Source organism: Brachyistius frenatus, unplaced genomic scaffold, assembly GCF_029030835.1.
Source record: "Brachyistius frenatus isolate BFR_SWC_R1_liver_20210118 unplaced genomic scaffold, ASM2903083v1 Contig_5, whole genome shotgun sequence".
In the NCBI taxonomy this organism is placed as follows: Eukaryota; Metazoa; Chordata; class Actinopteri; family Embiotocidae; genus Brachyistius; species Brachyistius frenatus.
Genome location: NW_027210604.1, coordinates 3,901,834 through 3,925,661, shown reverse-complemented (window position 1 = coordinate 3,925,661; position 23,828 = coordinate 3,901,834). Strand labels below are relative to the sequence as shown.

At 40.8% G+C, this 23,828-nt stretch overlaps 1 protein-coding gene across 1 annotated transcript in view; it reads left to right on the top strand.

Annotated features, from left to right (window-relative positions):
* The first annotated feature begins 5,937 nt into the window (after window positions 1–5,937).
* The window catches only part of acsl6 (acyl-CoA synthetase long chain family member 6), a 34,823-nt gene continuing 16,932 nt past the window's right edge, over window positions 5,938–23,828 (top strand). Inside the window, exons 1-4 of the mRNA XM_069717322.1 lie at window positions 5,938–6,154; window positions 19,787–20,007; window positions 21,501–21,615; window positions 22,963–23,027. Of these exons, the coding sequence (XP_069573423.1) occupies window positions 6,109–6,154; window positions 19,787–20,007; window positions 21,501–21,615; window positions 22,963–23,027 (447 nt within the window). The 5' untranslated portion in view covers window positions 5,938–6,108. The remainder of the gene's footprint in view (window positions 6,155–19,786; window positions 20,008–21,500; window positions 21,616–22,962; window positions 23,028–23,828) is intronic.

Genomic DNA, 23,828 nt, shown 5'->3' with positions numbered 1-23,828 from the left:
ATCGCGCCGGTTTTGGTATCATCTGCTCGAGTGCGCGCTCACGTCTGGAAAGGAATAGCGGGGAGTTTTCCTGCGGAGTTTTCACCGGTAGTCGGTCTGTGGGATTTCCCAATGAAGGCAGAAAGTTTGATTCTTAGGGGATTAATATCCCGATTTTCCCACCTGTTTTTTTTTTGTCTTCTTTGAACACGTAAATCTGTCAAGAAAGCTCTGCAGGCTGCGAGAGAAACATGTGAATTGTAGGAATTTACTGGAGCAGCTGAGGCAAGAACGTGTAATATCGGTGTTGTTTTTTTTGTTCATTTATTTATTTTTAAAACAGGATACATTAAAAAAAAAAAAAATAAATAAAAGTCTCTTCCCAGTGTCTAAAAATATTCAGAAAGTACCATTTGACATATCTCTTGTGGACTTTTAAAGGAACATTATCCCAAACGGTCGGGTGCCACTGTGTTATAGGATGTTTGTGCTGTGGTATCATATAAGTGATCCAAAACACACAGGATTTGTATACCTCTCTTCAAAATGGATGTCTTGAAAGTCTGAATGACACCTATTTTTTTTTTTTTTTTAATTTATTTTCTTAAATAATTCTTAGATCTTAAAACTGTCTTCTACAGTATAACGGTGAAAGATGACTGACCTGCATACCTCTGCTTCATTTACTACTTCACCTAATCCTGAAATACAGCTCTAGTCCAACATCAGTGTGTTATCCGCCCAAATTCCTGTACAATTTATGGCACCCAGTGCACCGTGATAGTGACTCTGATTATTTAGGCCACCTGCAAGGATAAAAACAGTAATTTGAGGCTTTGTCATGACACAAGCTGCTTGAGCATTCAATCTCTCCCTGGACCATCTGCTTTGACAGCTCACTGACAATGGATCAAGCAAAAAAACAAAAAAACACTTTGTCTGGTGAGAGTTTTGTTGAATTATGATACATGTGTTGTATATTGACTATTTTATGACCGTTTGTTCCACAGCAGTGTATTTGTTTTACGTTTCAGGCTGCAGGCTCTACCATGCATCGTCAAACTGTTCATTTCGTAAGTCCAACCCTAACTTCATGCCTCAGCAATTTTCATCTTCTTCTTCTTCTTCTTCTTCTTGCTCTTCTTCTTGTTCTTCTTCTTTTCTCGAACATGGAAAATTTGCCAAAGCATTGTGCGTAGTCAAGTCCTGGGCATACATATTACATACGAAACGGGAAATGTTTTGGAAAAAATGTGGAAAGCAAATACAGTGTTTTTAAATATTAGGTGATTTTTGTCTCATCATTTTAACTTTTATTCTTTGACGTCCCCCCCACCCCTCCAAAAAAACAACAACAACAAAAAACAACAAAAAAACAGTTACATTGTGAATCTGGATGGCAAATAGAAAAGGAGAAAATACAAGAGAGGGATGATTTGTTTGCACTTGAGGAAATAAGAGGAGAGAAGGTGAGTTGAAAGGGAGTTAAAGAAAGGAGCAAGTTCTACAACATGTGCTTAAAATTAACAGACGTGAGTAAACATTTAGACTGTGAATTAACAAGACTTTGGCTCTCAGGCCAATCACACACAATACTGTTTCCTGAGGTTTCAACCCAACCGGCTTGCTGGTTCAGTGTTTGACATAAGAGCTTGCAGAGTTTATCTCCCCATAGGCCAAACAGTGAATTATTAGTAAGCTATAACACAGGAACAGTCTATCAAAGGCAGATTACTTTTGTCTGAGAATTTACAGCTGAGTGGAAGTTTCTGATCGATTAGAGTAACCATTAGCAAAAAAATAAGTTGCGATGAAAACAGAGAGTTTACTTAGGAATCCCACATTGTAGTATAACTATAAAAGAATAAAATGGAGAAAAAAAAACCTCCATTTTGAAATAATGAAAATAACACTTAAATACGATATTTAAGTAAATCTACTTAATAGCGCCACATGTCAGGGGATATTAAATTGTCTAAATTCAAAGCTTCAAAAGTGCATTCAGATGAAATATCAAGAACAAAAAAGAGATGTGTTTTAAGAAACAAATGCAGGCTCCCCGCTTGCAGAAAGTTCAAATATCAATAAAAGGTTTCTGATGATTGATATAGGAGTGTCTGTGACAATTTTACCTTCTTGGTTTTTCATTCAATCAACAAAGGCCGAGTGTGATCATGGGATTCAGAGTTGAACAAATCACTCAATTGAGCAGTTCGTCAATCGACAGAAAACGAATGGGGATCTGTTTATTAATCTGATTGTACCATATTTCTGGGAGGTGGGGCCTCAGGAGTAGGAGGTGGTTGTTATTTAGTGGTGTCTTTGCAATTGTTCAGAGCTGCACAAAGGGATGACTCACACACTCCATCATATCAGCTGGCCTGAGGGTTAGTATCGATCATATTTGTGCAGTGACTGGGCAATATTTAGTCAGCGGTCATTCAATGTTTGCGCCTCAGATGAGGTGAAGAAAATATTTGCCGTTGGAAAGATACTGTTGGTGTTTTGTATTTCGTCCTGTCTTGTGGCAGAAATGGGGTTTGTGTGTTGGTTTGGGAAACTCTGCAATATAACATCTTTAAATTTGCTTTGACCTCAAGACCCTTAGATCAATAAATTTGACCAGCATCTTTATGTGTGACATCTGAGCTGCTGTGTATGATCAAAAGCAATGGAGACAAGGTCAATAAGAGTGACTGTTGATTGTTTTCTATAATGTTTCAGTCATTTTTCAAGCAACAAAAGGCAAAAACTTAACTTTCTCCAGGGTTTCGACTGTATTCTGACAATTAATAGACAGTGAACATCGAAAATAATAAACAGATTAATCAATAATGAAAATACTTGTTAGTTCTGGCGCTAAACTATGAGATGTACTTAATTACCCTGATGGAAATAAGTTATTTTAGCTTTTAACATTTTTTTTGACGTGTCTTGCTTTAATTTCATGCACTTTATTTGTTCATATTTATTATTATTGCCACTCATCCACATACGGGTACACAGATCGATAAAATGTTGTTCCTTTCGTTGCAGATTTGGAAAAGTGTGCTATCGGCAGGTGGTTTTATGACTGAGTGACACCAAACGGAACCGAGTGAAATATGCAGACTGGAGCCGGGATGCGGGAGCTAAAGGTTCAAATGTGGCCTGAGTATGTGAGGAGGCGATCAAAAGTACTCCCAGCTCCAACATCTGTCATTCTTTCATCCGTCCTTCACTGTATATTATTTTACAACTCCCTTCACCTGCAGCCTTTGTCCCATCGTGCTGTGACTCTCGGTAATAAAAATACATCCGCATACTTGACATTTAACATTCAATTCATGTTGACTGTGTTTCTTGGTTTGTTTGTATATAATATATATAGATATATAATGTACTGTATATACTGTGCATTTTATATTTTATATTTTGTACTGCTATTTACTGCTATTTTATTGCTTTTCTATTATTCTATTCTATTCTATTATTTTATTCTATTATTTCTATTATTATCTTATTGCTTCTGTATGCTGCTGTAGCGGAAAAAATTTCCCCTCGGGGATTAATAAAGTAAATACCTACCTACCTTAATCATATTAACCCTGAATAACCCTTTCCAATAAACTGTTGTGAAAAATTTCACACCATCTCAGTGCATTAGTTTAGATTAGATTCCAATTGATTTTTGCATTAGAAGGCATCATGTTTATTCTCTAAAATATGGTAAATGCTTAACCCTCGTGTTGTCCTCGGGTCAAAATGACCCGCAGCCGTGTTCAACCAAGTTCTATTTTATTTCTATATTTCTATATTTTTGGGGATCATTGGTCATCATTCTTTAAAGAAATCCTCACAGCCTCCTTGTCACCAATGATCCCCCAAAAACTATGAAAATAAAATAGAACTTGGTTGAACACAGCTGCGGGTCATTTTGACCCGAGGACAACACAAGGGTTAAAAGGACAGCAGTAAAATGTGTTGACTCTCCTGAGAAAGGGTCACTGGGTCAATGTAACACCGTGCTTGTCATGGAGGATTACATATTCAGTGCTGTTAAAAAATAAAATGTCTTTAAAACATTGATAAAGAAACTACAGGGGACAGACAGGTGTATTTTGTTTTTCTAACCAATGAAAGTAAAATCTATACATTTTCATTCCCTTTACAGTCATGCAACATCATTTTTTTTTTTTTTTTAATCTTAATCTCTTTGCTTTACTGCACAGATACTGTACTTTCGTAGGGCTTTCTCTTCAAGCACCCATAAAGCTTCAAGAGTCAGCTTCAACTGTGCTGTTAGAAACAGCGTGTAAGAATTGTCGTTTTGAGCCTGACAGCATGCTTTAGAAAGTACTCAAATCACCACTGTGCGTAAATACAACCTCTCTGTGGTTGTTAGCAGAGTCTTAATCTTGTTGTGTACTGTTGTGTGGACAATAAACCACGTTTCAGGGATAGAAATAACATATCAAGACTTGAAACATAAGAAACTCTCAGATTCTGACCATCCTGTGAAAGAAGGTGTAAAGTTATTCTCTTCTTCTTTTTTTTTTTCCATTCCTTTCGATCCCTAACATTAACAACAACCTCACTTATCTGTGGTAATATAACGGCATATTATATCATATCACACATAACGTTTGGTAATTTTACGGTATTTATTAGCAGGTTTATTAGCTGGTTTCTTTTGTTTGTTTTTTCTGTACCTTACTTTTTCTCTCGTGTACTTTGATCTCATCTCAAGATAAATAAACGAATCTATTTCAGCCTGAACTGCATTCACTCTCACTGTGTCCTGCTGGCAGATGACAGTTAACTTGATCAAGACTTAAAAACTACATGAGATTGAAAAACAAGACATTCTCACTTCTGCTTCTGTATCTGCTCGACCACTTCCTCCGTGAATGACCAGCATAGCCGTTTGTCTCGGTAAGCTGACTTGTCCTTTGCCTCTTGAATGTTTTCTCTGCAATAGGATCAAGGTAGAGAGAGAAGACCTGGGAGGCGGCATTGCTGCAAGTGACGGATTACACAGTCCTTACGACAAGTGACCCATTTAATAAGGTCAGTCAAGTGATGGCAACACAATAAGACAGTTAGCATGTTATTCACTTCTGAAGCTACTTGTAAGGAGTTCGGTGTTAATTGAATGCATTTTGCAGGAAAAAAAAAAAAAGGTCAAATAAGTCAGAGCAGCCAGTGAAGACCAAAGTCATTGGTGATGCATTCACGGGTGAAGATGCTGCAGATAACAATTCACTCATTTTAACGTGCATTCAAATGTCTTATTTCTTGTCCTGTCTGTGGGTACCTGACCGTCTTTGTCACTCACTGCCACGGTCGGTCTCTTTGTCGGCCTTTCTCAAGGTTACTTCAGTTCATTGGGAGGGTCTGACTGTACCACGTGATCGTGATGCAAAGTTACTCCGTGTCAAAGCTGCAGGGATGGCGTGATGTTCCAAATATCCCTCTGAAATAAATCAATATTAAAAACACAACAAAAAAAAACCAACCTGTTCATATACACACACGTTATCAGCTTTAAGTAACAGCAGTTTAACTGCACATGCACACGTTTAATGTAATAAGAATTTCTGAATTAGATCAGGGATTTCAGATACGACGAAGAGCGTTGCACGATTTTTTTGTTCCCATTAAAATGTGAGAGCCAAAAGAAGAATTACGCTTAGGTTATACATTGACATCGAAAATAGACATTGCATCCTCAATAACCTTGGCGTCGATCGGTTCCTCCGTCCGTCGTTCAAGCGCCTCAAATTCAACCGTTGTGTCTGCCATTACGCAGCAGCCAACTAGGTGAAGGTGGAAGATCCCCCTGGCGAAAGGATGCTTCAATAGGCTGCCCGGCGGTCTGTTTCTTTAGTCAACACCGCTGAGTCCTTTTTTTTTTTTTTTTTTTTTTCAGGCCAAATCTTCACAGTGAAACCTGCTGGACATCGTCGTCCCCTGCCCGGCTCCCCCACCGCGCTCTGTCTCAGATATATTGCCGCCGCCGCCGCCGCCCCCCACCCCCTACCCTAACCCTCCCCTCCTTAATCTCCCAGATTGTCGGCGACTTGCTGCAGTCGATGCTGCAGTTTTGAGCCGCTCCTGCGCCGGGACAGCTGACTCAATGAGAAAGACATGCTCGCATTCGTTTTGGTCTCTGGGTCGCTCTGGATTATATTAGGTGAGTTTGGATGATCTCTTCGGGGTTTTTTGTTTGTTTGTTTGTTGTGTGTGTGTGTGTGTGTCATTCATCTTTATGATATTTTTTTTTTTGCTGGACCTGGGCTGGGTCTGAAGCCGATGCACCTGTCTCTCGCACGATGCTGAGGCGCATTGTGTGTGCGTGTTCGTTCGCTGCCGGCTTTTTCATTTCTCAAAGGCTGTGCGGGGTTTCTATTTGTTTTTGTTTTTTTCACCGAAGCCGCTTCGTCGACTGTTTAATGATGATCAATTTGCTGCAGTCGGCGCTTGGGCTTTGTAATGACGCCGGTGACATCTTGAATTTTTTTTTTTTTTTCTCTCTCTCTCTCTCTCTCGCTACACGTGTAGCCTATTAGCTCAGCCTCCGTGCAACATCCCCGAGCTTTCGCCACAGTACGCGGCTTCCCTTCTTCATAACGCGTCGGAGCAACATGGAGGGATGCAGTCAGGTTTAACCAGCTCTAATCGGGTACGATTATGTGGACTGTAGCTGCCAAATGCGGCTGCATCCGTGCAGTCATTCTGGAGATAATTGAATCAATTTGTCAGGTGGAAATATGTGTTTAAACGTTGAAAATACAGCCATTGAAGAAAGGGTGGCTGTCACGAGGAGACAAACGGGATACAAAATAAATAAATAAATAAAAAAACCCTGTGCATTTAAGGCCGGCCAGCTGCTAAGGTCGTGTGACATTGTGCGTAGAAACCGGACACACGTCATTTAAAAACCCTATTAGCCCGCATCTCCCAGCAGCCTCTCCGCCAGAACTCCCCCTGATTATCCCGACAGTGTGCTTGTACATAAACCAGACTGCACAGATATCCGCCTCCCGCATGTTTATTCGAAATAAACCATGTCGGTTCGGCAGAAAGCCGGTTGTGAAAGTCAGCATTTTGCCTGTGATGTCCTCCGCCATGCCTCGGGGATGGAGGGAGGGGAGGATGAGGAAAGGGATGAGGACGGATGACGCGCTTCAAAAGCCCGCAGTTGATTGGACGGAGCTGTCCAGGAGCGAAGAGTGCTGAAATCCTGCGGCCTACCGGCAAACTGGAGAGCACAGCACGGTGCGCTCTGAACGCCACCACCCCCACCCTGGGTTAGCACAGCGATTTGAAGGGGCATCGAAACCGAGCAGAGATACGACTGGTGGTTGACCTCTAGTACGCCTGATGAGATCTTTTTTTTTCTTTTTTTTTTTTAAATTTAAAGATATAATCCGTTTCAAACTGTGTTTTACAGTAGTGTCAACGATTAGAGGCGTTATGTGGCACAGCGGCAGAGGCGTATTGTTTTTTTGTTGTTTTTTTACAACGAAAGAAACTAGATATTCTGTCAGTTTTGTTTTTAATGCATCCCTGCTCTAGATCATTAGTTAAATTTTGACCATGAATAGGTACATCTGAACAGTTTGTTCCTCCGCGGTTGCTAAGTGACGACCAGCCAGTAACAGCTTGCATTTTGCCTAGTGCATTGATATTAAAATCTGCTGTTACAGGGCTGCTTGTGTCGTGTATTTAAAGACCGACGCACCCTGTCGCAACTGAGGGGCAAAATTTGTTTAAAACCAGCTGAACTGGTTGGTTGAAAACTGAAGCCAAAAAGGTTCCCTCGGGGAGGATTCATGCACCCCTCACCTGTCATCACGTCCCAACACCCTGCTGCTCCTCGGAATAAATAATTCATTTTAATCACCATCTGCCCTGCACGGTGTGTAAACCTATTCTTTTTCCTCCCTCAATATTTAATTAAAAGGATGGTGGTGGCTTTACCCCACCCTTTGGCAGGAAACAGCCAGTGATGTTTTAGTATTGAAGCATGGTAGCTCATGTCCAAATCTGATGCCCACCAGAGGGACACTGATTTGTCACTGTATGACTCCTAAGTTTGGCGTGACTGTAACTGTTAGAGGGATGGCAGCTGGAACTGTTGAATTGAGGACCTGCAAATTAAAGTCACACTGCATGACTACACCTTGTGACGGGATACATGTTGAAGGTTACGTCTTTCCTGCTGTGTAATAAATGTCTCTCTGAGCTCTGGCACTCAGTTTTAGCAGTAATGAGGCAAATACAGCTGGATGTATCACACCCAGACAAATTCCTGAACAGTAATTGATTTTGGATTTGTTATTTGGATTTTGGTACATTAAATGTAACACATGTACACCTTACATTACAAAGCCTCAGTCCTGGTGTCAATAATAATCAATAATATGAGCCGGTTTGGGTGCTCTCAGAGCCACGTGGCAGCCTTTCCTCTGAGTGGCTCATTGCTGTTTCAGCATTCAGTGCACATTATTCCCCCATATTGTCTATTGCTGGGTAATGGCTCAGCCTTAAAGTGCTGAACCGTGTCTGCCTGCCTCACATGCCCTTATGTCTTCTGAGCAATGGGCAGCATTGTCCCTGTCAGAGTTGAGTTTATAGCCGCACCTTTTTGGATGAAAAGTTTTCCATCTTCGAGGTAGAAAAAGGAGCCTGAACAAATAGTGTTGTGGCCTCTTTGGTGGTCCTCACCCCTCAGGTTGGCATCTAAAAGCCAACCTTCCCTCTCACTTTAATAGTCAAATCAGACCGAGTGCAGCCTCATTTAATGTCAACAGTGTTCAGGTTTATTTGCATGTGTGTGCCTACACATGTGTGCCTATTGTCTGTCACTGTTGTCAGCGTGTGTGTGTGTGTGTGTGTGTGTGTGTGTGTGTGTGTGTGTGTGTGTGTGTGTGTGTGTGTGTGTGTGTGTGTGTGTGTGTGTGTGTGTCATTTTTATTTAGTGCAGGAGGAGAAGCGCCTGCATGTTTAGGTAGTGGGAGGATGTCTTAGAGAGAGAGAGAGAGAGAGAGAGAGAGAGTGGTGGAGAGGAAGGGGTTGGGTGGGTGTGGTGAGAGAGTGCAGCGTCTGTCGAGCGGAGGGTGGTGTGATACGGAAGCCAGCCGGGCTCAAACGAGGCCGAAACGCATCTCGCTGCTTCCTCTCCTCCTCTTGCTTGCCTCAGCTTAATCTGGCCGGTGGCAGTGGGAAGGTAATCACTAGTTTGCATGGGGCGATGTGATATCCTGCCTGATGCCCCTTGACAGACCACTCACACACACACACACACACACACACACACACACACACACACACACACACACACACACACACACACACACACACACACACACACACACACACACCCCACATTACACGCACACACAGCTGCACAGACACACCTCACCGGCTGCCTGCTTCCCTCCGACGCCTGTGTAAGTGCCGCTGTCTTAAAAGACCAGCTGATTTAACCCTTCCTCAATGCAATTACACCTTCGATCTGTCGCCTGCTTTGCATTATTTTAGTTTGTTTGTTTTGTGTGTCTCCTTTTACTTTTACCTCACTGCTGCATTGCTTATTGTATATATACAGTATCCACGTAGACGCTATTTATAGCAGTTTATTCTGCTCAGTATGTCCCTAATACAGCTTTATTAAGCACCTTGTATCTTCATCTGTTTTTATCTTATGAATGATAACTGCAGTTAACCTGCTGTTCTGCGTCTCAGTGCAGAAGGGGAAACGGTTGTTTCGTCTGCACAGGATGTTGCAGTTGCTGTATGATTATGCCTCCGTGACAGAAACAGGAAAATGGTTGTAGTTTGAGTCCTGGATGTTGGTCTAAGTGTAGGAATGGCAGAGACCGATAAGGGCAAGTGCTTAAAAGAGAGTGAGCGAGAGAGAGAGAGAGAGAGAGAGAGAGAGAGAGAGAGAGAGAGAGAGAGAGAGAGAGCAAGTCGGTGCTACGCAAGGATGATTAAGCATCGCGTGGTAAAACAAAAATAGGCAAGCAAGAGCAAACAGAAAGATGCGCTGCTGCACTGACGTAAGTTGAAGCTGCAAAAGAGGGGGAAAAAAAAAGAAAGAGTTAAAGCAATAAGAGAAACCCCGAGCAGGATTTCTTTAAATAGAGTGCTGTAGTGAGGTTACTACTGGTCATCTGCCTCTGTGCTAATAGGCGGTAATCTCTCCACGCTGGACTCTAATCATTGGTGACGGCCATCCGATGGGCCGATGGGGCGGGACTTAAGGACGACGGGTTGCGTTTCCTTCCACTTTAAGCCTCAGAGGTCACAGGAAGTCCTGCTGGCCCATTCACAAGCCCTCATCCCCGCATAGCTTTCAAGTGCTCACGCTGCAGCAAAATCTTCGCTAAGTGGACTCTTCCTGAGAGGGGAACATTAGACAAGATGACGGGCTGTTGCTTTAAACAAGCATTGGTGCAGAGTTTCATAGCTGACAATCAATAGTTTTTGTAGTGTGGATTTACTCACTAAAAGAGACTGAATAAAGCGTCGTTGCCCGATGATTCCTCCAACCTTTTGCACGTCCTCGGGTAAAGCAACTCAGAGGCGCTTTCGGCAAGTCACCGGGTGGGATGCAACATGAACAAAGTCCACCAAATCCTCTGCCAAAAAGGCTGCCGTTTCTGCATCATATTTATCTTTTCGTGAGGGTGAATACATCTGTGGAATTTCTTTGCTCCGAGTAGCTCATCTTCAAGTCAGTTCTTCACAGTTAAATTAAATTCTTTGGTGGGAATTTTGCATTTCGGAATATCAAAGTGCATATTTAGCCTTTTGAATCATCTGATAGCCTTTAGGATCCTACAACTCGTGCACTGAAGTTAAATTCACCTTGATTATATTCTTGCTTTTGGGTGGATATTAACAGCTGTAAACCTTTCACTTATTTTGCGTTGAACCATATTGCAAGTGCTACATTTTACGTGCCTCTTCAGATGGAGCCCTGGCACGTACCAAAAGTTCAAATGTTTATTTTTTTTAATCCAGATGTTCAAGCACAGTATGTACACTACATGTTTTGTAATAGATATGATCCACTCTGTGCTTTGACTGTGCACATCTGTCGGGCTCTCCAGCCAGTACGCTAATGTCCTCTGTCCAAATGAGGCGCTGACGATGACACAGCATTTTCATTTGTCAAGATTCCTCCACATTCCCCCCTCACTATTACTTCTGTGTTATCAGATCAATTTGGCAGTTCGCTGTCGTGACAGAGCTCACTTTAGATTAGATTTCAGTGTTAGCTGATACTGATCCTCTGTCTCTATTACTTCTTCAAACCTGACAGACAGATGGCAGATGGTCTGATGGCAAAGCCTGAAGAAAATCCCAGGAAATTATCAACAAATAGCACGCCGTAAGCAACGTCACGAAATAGACCCCCAGTCAAATGAGGAGTTGTGACGGACTTTTTCAGAGAAAACCTCAGCGGTCAATGCAGCAGTGAGAAGATTTTTTTTTAAATAAAATTAATCTGAAGTGAAGTATGCAGCCATAAACTTTGCCCATCGACACAAGTTAATGTTATAACGTTCTCAGTGTTCATCTCAATGGATCAAATCATCTGAATGGATCATTGTGTTGAGCTGCGTTTTTACGGTTGGACAGAAAAATTTGACTTACACTTACAGGCTTTTTTTTTTTTTTTTAATTTTTAAAAAAAATTCTCAACGACAATCAAGATCTTCGGTAGCAGATGGTGCTCGTTATCATAAAGTATAACCTGAGTTCAGAAATTAAAGCCAGCTAAGCTGCTTCTATGACACGTCAATAAAAATTAGAGTGGAGAGAATATTCTAGTTCAAATACAGCCTCTCCTACAATAAAGTAAATATTTATGACTTTATGGTTGCAATTTAGCTGCAAACTTAAGTCAGTTGGTTAAAAGCCGGAGCTGCAAAAGCCACAGAATTTCCGCTACAGGGGTGATGAATTTTAACTTTGCTATCGCGATGTGCTCTTTATTTCACACATAAAACAGGAAAGTCTTTCAGTTCACATGCTGATGGTTCGCTGCTGACCTGCTGTTCTTCTGTCACACCAGCTGAAGCAACAATCTTTCGAGCAAAGCAACAGGGATGGACTCAGAGACTTGTATGTGGACGTACCCTATTTGTGTGTGGGTGTCCCTGGGATGTGTTACTGAGGTTACTACGGGACAAAGAGTTGGACACCTAACAGGGCTTTAGGCTGTCATGGAGAGATGACCTCTTTTATGCAAAATAATCATGCAAATTTCAGCATGCAGCCTCATCTGATATTGTCCCATTTGTTTAAGAAATTGTATTAAAATCTTTTTTTGAAATTTCTTTTTGAGTGAGTAGAAATTCATTCTGGATGCTGAGGAAAAACCTGAAGGCATTCATAGTGTGTCTAGTTTCAGTGGGTTTGATTATAGATGTGGCCTTGAGGCTGAATCTGCTCCTTCTCCTCCTCCTCGTCCTCCAGTGCGACCTTGTACCAAGATTTCACCTTGAGTAAAGGATACCAGTTGTCATCTAAATTAGAAAAGAAGAAGGAGACTTTGATAGGCTTTTCATTCTTTTATGTCATTTTCCATTTAGAGGTATATAATTCAACAGGACTGAAAACAGGACAAAGCCCAATTGTGTCATTCAGGGCTACTTCTTCAGGAGGAGTTCTCAAGACCTTTACTGCCTCCAGCCCAGCTCCTAAACCTGCGCTGTTTCCTGGCCTAACATCACTTTTCAAGCTGAAATATTTACAACTGAAGTTTTAATGAGTCATCAGAAGTCGGTGTTGAGGTCTGTGTTGAACGGATTGTCCATTAAATAATGTCCTGCTCTCTCTTGTTCTTTATTGGCAGCAAACATGAAAATACAGATGAGAGCAGAATAAAGAGACCCAGAAATAAGAACAGGCAGTTAGAGGTTTGCATCTCTACTGGAGGCCAATTAGGCATCAGGCTAGCTGTGAGCCTCCTGCTGCTGTTGGGCTATTTCAGGGCAGGAAGATGTGGAGTGATAGCATTTCTGTACTCAGGCATTCATTGGTTTGTTTAACGCTGCAGGGCCTTGACAAACAGGTGCTGCAAGTGGGTGCCCAAAAATGATCTGCAGATATGGGTTATATGCAGATGTCGTCTCACCTCAGCCCATAAACCTCAGCAGTTAGCCTAGTATTGTCGAGATGAGCAGGAAAAAGTGGGTTTTGTCCCCCAATGAGATCTAATCTATATTAAGATGACCCCTCGTTTACATGTTGCATATTTATAGATCAACAGGGATCCTCTCAAGCCGCTTCATAGAGGTGACATACATTTGTGTGTCAACTTTAATTTAACGAAACTGTATAGCCAGTCAGCTGCAGGTCTTTCCAGTTCAACAGAGTATGAAGGCCGCATTAAGAAAAAAGAAAAAGAAAAAAGAGGAGAACGATATTTAAAAATGTTCCTCTCAAGAGAAAAGTCAAAATGTTGAGAAAAAAGTCAACATATCGGTAATAAAGTTGAAATGTCAAGAATACAGTTGAAATGATATTTCCAGAATGAAATGTCATTTTAAGATTAAAGTCATACTTTTGTGAATAAATCAAAGCGCTTGCTTTGTGCGTGTGATTCTACAACTACAAGAAAGAAAAATTACAAATACGTATACAAAAAAAATGTCCCCTCGGGGATTAATAAAGTATATACCTACCTACCTACCTACCTACCTACCTACCTACAATAAAAATAAGATAGATTTTTAAAAAAAGTTGTTTTTTTTCGAAAAAGTAAGACCAATGAATAAATACACACACACACACACACACACACACACACACACACACACACACACACACACACACACACACACACACACACACACACACACAAACTAGATATATAAAAAAAATTTATGAATACAACTTGGGATGGGAAAAAAAAGTGTCAGGTGCTATGACATACAGCGCTACATTATTTTAGGCTGGCGTTGAACAGTCTTGACAGCCGTCGGGACAAACGACCTGCAGTCGCGCTCTTTTCCTGCACCGAGGGTGCAGCAGTCTGCCACCGAAGGGAGCTGCTCAAAGCTCCCACAGTCCCATGGAGCGGGTGAGAGGTGTTGTTCACGATCGATGTCAGCTTGGCTAACATCCTCCTCTCACCCACCTCCTCTGCGGAGTCCAGAGGACTGTCCAGGACGGCGCCGCGGCCCTTTTGGCCAGCCTGTTCAGTCGTGCAAAATCTCAAAAGATAATCAAATCCATGATCGGTTCATTCTGTTACACTGTTTGCAGTTTGATGAAATCATTGCTTGAAATGATGCGCAATGATGAAAAACCAAAAATTCTCATAGCATCGCAATACCACAAATCCACATTTCATTGTAGTTTGCGTTATTGTTGGTGTTATTACGACCATATGTGCCTCCAGGGTTCCCTGTTCCATCTCCTCCTCCTCTTCAGTGTCTCCAGATTGAGCGTGTTTTTGTGCACGGTGATGCTTTTGTAACCAGCCGCTCTCTTCCTCTCTCTCTATTCCAGCTCTCTGCACAGCGGTGTCAGTGGGTTATGGAGTCTGTCTATATTTAGAGCCAGTCGAGAGCTGTTTCGCGTCCTCTGCCTCTCCTTTCAAACACCAGCTAATCCACTGTGAATCAGTCGTCACTGCAGCCACTGAACACAAAGTTGACACATTCTTGAGCCGGTCATCTAAACAGCGCACTTGTGATCTAAATACATGCGCGGTAAACATTTATAACGAAGATTTGGAGTTACAAAATCAAGCGAGCAAGCTGACCCACAGATAGACTAAGCAAGCAAATAAACATGTCATCTGCGGTGTTCAGTCCCTTAAAACATGTCTCACTCCCCTCAAGACTCATCACGATTTGGAACAGCGATGTGGCAGTCGTCTTCTTGAGAAACCTAAAACTTCAACCTTTATTTAGATGTCAAAAAGAAGAACAACATGTACAGGCTGACATGGAAATGAGCTCGTCTGTGTGTGTTATGCTGCTGCCCGCCTGGCTGGTGCTTCGCCATTGATCTGTCTGTCAGAAGTGTTCAAATACATCAGCTGTACTGTATTATGGAACAGTATGAAGGCTACACGCTGTGATGTGGAAAGTATAGCATGTGATGGGATAAAATTACCTACTCCATGCGGGCGAGCAGGTGTTCAGCTACAGGAATCAAATTGTATCGTGTATTCAATTCAAACCAAAAGAAAAAAAAAAGAATGACGTTTTTGTTATGGCGACAAAGTTAAGTGTCAATTCACTTTTTACTGCTCAAATTTTCTGCTTTCAAAAATTGACAAATGAACACCACAAAAACGTGATTCTTTTAAGAGCATATGTTTACCTGGAGAAGTTAACGTTTGCTTATATTGCATGATTTTTTTTTTTTTTTTAAATGTATTTATTTGCTCAATTGGTAGAAAAACATGCTTACATCTAAACAGTTGCTGGGCAACCGGTGGAGATCCCTGAAAGTTACAGGTCTCAGCTGAGAAAGAACCTGGCAGACAACCCCTCATGAAATGGTAAAGTGTATTTTGTTTTTACTTGAACCGGTCCGACAAAGAACATATGTGTTAATTAATGAAGAGCTGGAGTTGAATCTTATCAGATGTTTAATACGACAGTTTGTATTGTTTACGTTCCTAATTTCCTCCATAGTTGGATCTGCACTGACACACAGGGCAGGTGGCTGCTGTTTGTCAAGAAATGATCACAGCCCCCTAACTTTAAAATTGTCATTTTCACATTAACATTTACGTATGAATTGAATCAAGAACATACTCTGTGTCAATTAGTTAAAATATAGAAGTGTTGGTACGTATATTTTTTTTAACCTAACAGGTTTGAGTGGTGTCCATCTACACGCTCGGGTTTCAGAAAGAACATGAATAAGGGTTTTTCCCAAAACAGTGCATCTCTCCAAATAATACATTACTCCTTTAAAATAATCGCAGCCTCTGTATGCAGTAGAATTTGTAAATGGGATAAAAAAAAAAAAATGTTAGGGTGTTACTTATCTGTTTCCAGTTTTCTTTTCGTATTTTGAATTTTTTAAATTATTTTACTTGTTAAGTCATCGTTAATTTGCCAGTTACCCATCCAACTGAAACATTTAAAGCTGAGTCAGATTATGTTTTCGATTTGTCATATCTTAAAAGAGATTAAATCTAACAGACTCCAGCTGTACACAGTGGGCGAGTCTGTGGACTCAGCAGGGGAGCACATTTTTAACAAAAGTAACTTTTTGCTCTGTAACTGCTTCAGTATCCAGACACAGGCTTTAAAATATTATCAAGTAGTTTATATTACTTAGTATAGTATAGATAGATAGATAGATAGATAGATAGATAGATAGACAGACAGACAGACAGACAGACAGACTTTGTCGATCCCGCAAAGGGACATTTTGAAAACAAAATGTTTTTGACCTGAACGTTTCCCAGCACTGAAGCCTCTTCAGGTCCCCCATCAAAATTACTGGAACTACACAGATTAAAAACAAAAGGGCAAAAAAAAAAAGAGGAACTATGTGATCAATACAGTCAAAAAATAATGAGAACCAGGGAGTGCTGCGGTGTTTGAGGGTGCAGCACTGTTTTCAGTCAACATCATAGAGATGCTGTGGTTTTTCAGTTACAGGTGATAGTTTCTATCTGAATAGAAACAGGGATTCGAGTTCGAGCTGTGTTTGGGAAAGCCGCGTCAGGGACTCCACCGTAGAGTAGTAAGAGGTATTGTGCAATAGACTTGATTCAAAGCAGTGACTGGCTGTGATAATTGAGTCATTTGTCAGTGCTGCTGCTTTGCAAATGACTGTAACTAATGCAGTTTGCTGATACCATTTGGGTGTCTGTATGGGTTCTTTGTGGTTGTGTTAAGTAGAAATTACAGTTAACTGAGATCACATGACCATTTGGGGAATATAATAATACAGTATGTGAGTGCTGGTATTCATGAATGTCAAAAGATCTTTAATTTCACGACCGTGAAGGTAAAGTGTATTTTTTTAACAGTGTTGCTGTTAAGTCCTTCAGGATGTAAAGAAGCATTTTGCAGAACTTTAACCTGATTTATGACGTGCTTGATAGTACACTGATATGCAGTTGTAGTTCTGTGTAGGAAGCAACGCATATTTTTCTTTGAGAAACAGTTGTAATAAATCATTCAACACGTGTGTCTCAATCTATCATTGATAGGCAAGTATAAAGTAACCAAAATGTATTTGTTACTGCGTGCTACTGAAAGATATCAAACTTAAAGAGTTATTTTGTTCTAGGAATTTTTAATTATGGACAGTCAAAGTGTCTTAAACAGATATTAGGTGCTACTTTTCCAGTATAAGAAGTTTTCATTGTTTGTCTCTGTGTTTACTGGTCATTGGTCTTTGAATTATCATAAAACCAGAGCTACAATAGATCACTCTAAAAACCATGTCATATTAATGGGAATTTAGGGTTTCAGCAAATCAAGGGGAATTTACATTTTACCATTCAAAACGTTTCGTGGATATTTTATAGGTTGATTCCAGTATGTCCCATTCAGTGCATAAAAAGGCTTTGATAGATTGTATATACTTTCATGCCAGGCCATACTGTTCATGTGGGTAGAGTAAATAGGCTCATTTAACAATTAAGAATTTAGGTGTATCAAGATTTTTTTTTTTTTTTAAACAATATTAAATGCTTTTTCTTTTTTTGTTTTTGGTTTGAAAGTCGTGCATCTGACTTCCTGCTTTAATTTTATTGCATGTGATTCCACCCCCCCCGTGCGGAGTGAAGAAACTAGTCCTTCTCAAAATAACAGGTGAATGTCAGTGTTCCCACGGCCTCAGATATTAATAATCATGGGCCTCACTGTCTGTTTCTGTTTGTGGCTGTGCGTGCATGTGTGTGGGAGGGAAAAAGAGCGAGATCGAGAGCACAGACAGGAAGTGATTCTGATTGGCTGTGAGCTGTAGCAGTGCCCCTACGCTATTCGTTTGATCAGGTGGTGCTGTCTCTGACTCATGTCCAAGGGGAGGGAAGGAAACCCTCCACTCAGCACTGCAGCCACCCACCCCCTCAGCTAAATAATGCATCTTACAGTGTGTGCATGTGTGTGTGTGTGTGTGTGTGTGTGTGACACTGTAGCTCAACATTAATTAGCATTACATGTGTGGCGAGTGTGTGTTTTAGTCCTGGAGTACAGATCATCTGTCCTGAGATGCTTTTACTCAGTTAGAGGAGGAGTGCAGAGGAAGACCCCTCGTTCACATTTTTTTGAAGCATAATTTGTGTGTTTCAGGTCATTTGGATTTTTGGGTGGAGGAGTGTTGAGGTCAAATGGAGTCTTAAAACACTGTTATCAGGCAAGACTGATAGGCTGAGAAATTTGTAGGAGGGTTTAGTTTTGTGTGTGTGTGTGTGTGTGTGTGTGTGTGTGTGCGTGTGCGTGTGCGTGGTGACTGTTTGTATCTGCAACTAGGCCAGCCTGTAACGAGGCTTCGTTACCACCTTGTGGACAGCAGCTTTTCAGTGTCCTTAAACAACACCTGTCCGCCACACACATCTGTGTTTAAACACATTTGATGAAATGACTCAAGAAATCAGAGAGGCACCCGCTGGGCCGAGCACTCCTTTGTATTGAATCAATTATGTTTCCAAAGCGAACGTGTCACCAGGCCGTTATATGAGGTGAAAAATAATTAAAAAAAAAAAAAAAAAAATCACATATTTTGTTTCTTCTGCTTGCAGTCACAGTCAATGAATTATCAGGTGTATACGTTAATTCATGCTGCATGGAGGAACATGTGCTTAGCTCACACACCGGCAACATGTCCTTGCATTTAACACAAGGATAAACCCCTGGTAGAACACAAGTCATTTTATGTAATAGTTTTCTGACTTTTATGCCAACATTGGCTCAGATTTATAGCTCAATATCGTTGATTTTAACATGCCCCACTATTTGCCATGTTTCCTATTAGCCCTTCATCCAGTTTTTTTTTGTTTTTTTTGTCTGTTTTGTTTTGGTCTAATTTTGTGGTTCAATGCGTCGCTTTTATGTTTCTTATTTTGACCCAAACTGCCCCCAAAGAAAAGATGTTGTATCTCATTGGGACATTCCTGGTTAAATACATAACAATTGAAGAAGAAAAAGAGATGGACGTTTGAAATAACATTCTGGTTTTGAGTTTGAAGGTGGAAGTGAATTTTTTTGTTGTTGTTGTAATGAGTGATTGTGGACAGTTGATCACGTTCTCACAGTTAATTTTATCCTAGACTGCAGTCCACTGTCGTAAGACAGACTGTGGTTTTCTCTGTTTCAGTCCCTCTTCTTCTTCTTCTTTTTTTTTAGTCTTTAAAGCCCCGAAATCTTGTGAGAAGATTGCACATGTGGGTTTCCTCATTGACTTCTGTTGTTCAGTAGCACTGGTGTCAAAACTATTATAAACCTCCACCAGCACACCTGATTAGCTTCATAAAGTATTGATTTGGTATTGATTGATTATGCCAGGGTACATAAAATCTGTGATTAAAAGTCACAATTATTCCACCAGATATTGATTAAAGCTCCTCCTAAGGAAGTAAATCTTTAGAAAAAAGACAGTTTTTGTTAATGTGGCTAAAATTAAAAAAGTTTTTTTGGACCTGCTCATGTATAAGTTAACTGTAAAGTAATACATTTTAAAAGTTGACCTTTTTTTTATGTCACAAAAGCCTATAAATGATTTTTGCATGCTACCCGAAATTACTTTTCCTTCTTAAGTACACGCACCTAAAAAGGTTTTGTTAGAAATCACAAGTGAATGAGTGTCCTCCTTCCTGCAGAGCTCAGTTCCACCCTGATGGAGAAGATGCAGGCCCAGGAGTTGATGAGCGGCCTGAGGATACCGGAGATGGACGAGCTCGGACAGTTCTTCCGCTCCCTGCCGACCTCCACGCTGGTGGGCATCGGCGCTCTGACCGCCGTGCTGGCGTACTGGTTGGCCACCAGACCCCGTCCCATCAAGCCGCCATGCAGCCTGCTGCACCAGTCCGAGGAGGTGCCGGTAAGACTGTACAAATGTATGAATGTTAGGGTTGCATTCACAAAGGCTAGCAATAACACACACAAAAAAGTGTTTTCAAAAAGTGCTTTGTTACTGTCCAGCTACCAAAATCAACACGATATCTGTTTCGATAATAATGATGCACTCATTTAGGCCACCTTCAGCTGTTATCAGGTACTCACAGCAATAAGCTACATAAGTCGAAATGGAGTGCTTTTTTTTCTTAGTTTTTTTTTAATTTGCCCATGATTTTATTTGCTGTTCCACACACACACACACACACACACACACACACACACACACACACACACACACACACACACACACACACACACGCACACACGCACACCCACAGTGACAGTGTCTAGCTATAATGGTTTTCTAAAGAGACGTAGAAGAGCGGCAATCATAGATAAGGTAGCGAAATGTAGTTTAGTAAAGTTTTTCTCATAGAAGTTCTCTAAATAATCAACTATCAGGTGATTAAATGAAACTAAATGTAATTTTAAGTGGGGTTTGGTTCCTTGTTCGTCGGTCATTACATAACTCCTTTCATGAAACAAACCTACAACCTTGACACACACACACACACACAAGCACTCACACACATATTCATGAACAACCCTTCAAAGACATACACACTTTATCTATGTGTGGGAGAAATTGATAGTCACAAGTCACAAGTCACATGAAAGACACACACTTGTGTTAAATACATCCTACTTTTGCCCTGAGAGCAAGACTGTTGTGTGTTTGTTTTTCTTGAACTTGTCATTTTCACATGTTAATAATAATAATAATAATAATAATGCTCTGTGGAAGAAACATGCTTTGATTCCACCCTGCTCTGATTGATCTTAACCGACATCCTAACCAAACCACACCCACCTTTTTTTCTACATGTACCCACAGCAGCTGTCGTAGTGACACGTGAGGCTGCCAACTTATGCAAGCAACACCAAACTCCTTTGTCTGTGTGGCTTCGGGGCTTTTTTCTTTTTATGTCTGGTAACCTGACATGTTTGAAGTCGTGAGTCTAGAATCCAACACACCGCGTCACCTGCTTCTGTCAATAGTGCAGGAATAAAGCAGGAATACAGGTGTGAGTGCTATGTGAGTTTGAAAACATGCCAGGTTCCCTAATCTTTTTAACCTAAATGATTCATTTGCAAACAAGCATTTGCTTCAACCGCTCTCCGTCTTTATGAGAATGAACTCTAATCACCCAGAATGCATCAACAGTGTTCACTCATGGGAGCAAAACAAAGCTTGGTGCAAGCTCTGTTGCTTCGATATTTTTATGGGCATTTGTGAGCTGACAAAAAAGATGGATTATCATTTGGAGTACAAGGAAGACAATTTCCTTCTCGCTGTCCTCTGGGTGTGGGTGTCTTATTCAACACTGTTTTATGATGGGGAAGAATTAAATACAATTGAAAGAATATGTCTTGAAAATGATTTATAAGGATTTCCTTTCTTTCTCTCTGCGTCAGCATGAAGATGGGGCTCGCAGATCTATGATGGGTGACCCCTCCAAACTGCTGACTCATTACCACGACGACGCACGGACGATGTATGAGGTTTTCCAGAGAGGCCTGCATATATCTGGTGGGTAGGATGAGAGGTGGAAAAATAACTGCACACTCATACCATACCACTCGAGCCTGCAGGCTTTTCATGTTGCTGCAGCCTCGGTTCCACCAGACTCGGACAGTGTTTCTTTCATTCATGTGTCATCAAAGGTAACTGCTGAGATGAAAGATTATTTTATAGTCATCTCCTTGCCAAGATCAATAGATAGCAAAAAAACAAACAAACATGAAGATTACATGTAATCTTGTTCAGACAAAGAATTACCTCTAAAAATATGAAAAGAGTAGTCAATGATAAGACAAGCAGCTGTGATTAAAATAATCATGTAAAACTCATCAAATACCAACTGTCCATGAGGAGGTTCACGTCACTGTTCAAAATTATATGTTATTTATTATATTTTTACCATTTTATCTTGATCAAAATTACTCCAATTAAAATGCACTTAAATTGTACTGCCCTGTGCATTATAAGACATTCACTTAACCCCAATATCAGGTTTCAACTTTTCAGAGAAACTTATGAAAGAAATGTCTGTGGCACAAGATGCAATTTAGTTCTGAAAATGTACAATTTATGAAAGCGGAAAGTGTCAAGTAAGACAGGATATACACAGCATGCGTTTAATAAAACACAAATATATGTCAGCACCTTTCAGTAGCTTTAATCTAACTTCTTTGTCATTTTAGATTGATAGACACACGCACACGCACGCGCACACGCACACTCGCAGCGATACTGTACTTTTTTTTTCTTGTTGACAGTCTTACCCACATGCGGACAGAGATAGCACACAGTCTGACAATGCTGTGGTCTGACTGGGAAACCTTCAATTATATCCCTGCTGTGCTGCTGGAGGTAAAATGAGTTCTCACTGTTGCCGAGGTGATGGCCATCGTTGCTAACGGTAACAGTGTCAGGGCTCACGGCTAAAGAGTTTAAGGCTGAGTGACTGAGTCACGATGCAGAAATATTTATCAGAACAGAGCTCCAGTGACACACCGATAAGATTTCCCACCGACACGAGTCAAACAGTTGCTCATAAAACTGCTAATCGATGGTTCTGAAGTAGAAAAGCTTGAATAAGACTCGACTGTTTTAGCCAACACAGTAGAGACTGTTCAGGATCTTGCTGACGTAAGAAATGTGGAAAAATAATATTTTCAGCCTCAACATTCAGTGAATCCGTTTTTGTTTTGTTTTTTTACACCAAGAAGGTCATCAGGTCAGTGAGGTTTGACCCTGAGCCGTCCGAATCCCCCACTTATTTAAAACCTTGAACGTGCTTAATAATGCTTAATACCGCATTAACTCACTGAAAAAACGTTTAACAGAGTTTCTGTGTCCCTGTGTGTTCAACAGGTGATGGACCTTGCTTAGGCTCGCGGCTCCCCAACCAGCCTTACAAATGGATATCCTACAAAGAGGTTAGTGCCATTCAGGGGGACATCTTTTCTCCCCCTAACAACAACCGTTGTTTTCCTAGCTGCAGAGGAGGGTAATAAAACAGAATCTATGAGTTGTTTTTATAGCTGTGATCATTCAAAGGTCTGTTGTTTATGACATGATCATATTTTTTGCAGATATACTGTTTTTTCAAATCTGTCCGAACATCATTTTCTGTGAAGACGATTTTTTTTTTTTTTGAAAAGGCGTTTCCCAAACTTCATTGTCGCTTTTCATCATATATGTGATGAGCTTTAAACTGCCCAAACTTTTCATTCAAGTAACTGTGTAGGTTAATACTGACTCTGTGGCACCCAGTCTGCCGAGCAACAACGCCATGGCACCATCAACAACGTCCACTGAAGAACTGCACTCTGCAAATATGACTATAAAACAAATGATGTCCAAAAGTGAAAAAATATGATCTCATTTTTTAAAACTGGATCCGAAGTCAGTGTTGATGACAAATTTGAAAATTTTAATCTGAGTCTGTCGCCTTTGCTTTAATGTGACATTTTAACTACACAACCTTGCTCTTGCTTAATATATTATGCTGTTTAACTTTAGCTGCAGGGTTCCTTTATTGATATGTGGGACCAACATCAGCTCTGCAGTTGTATACAGATTTGGAGGTCTAATCTGTTTTGCTGGATATGTATAGAAGTGATCTGTCATTCACTTCCTGGAACAGCTGACAAAAGCCAACGTCCCTCAAAGCAGTTTCAGGTTCCAACAAGCACAGGAGACCTGTTTGGAAAAGCCCCTGAAGTGCTGGTGGTTGG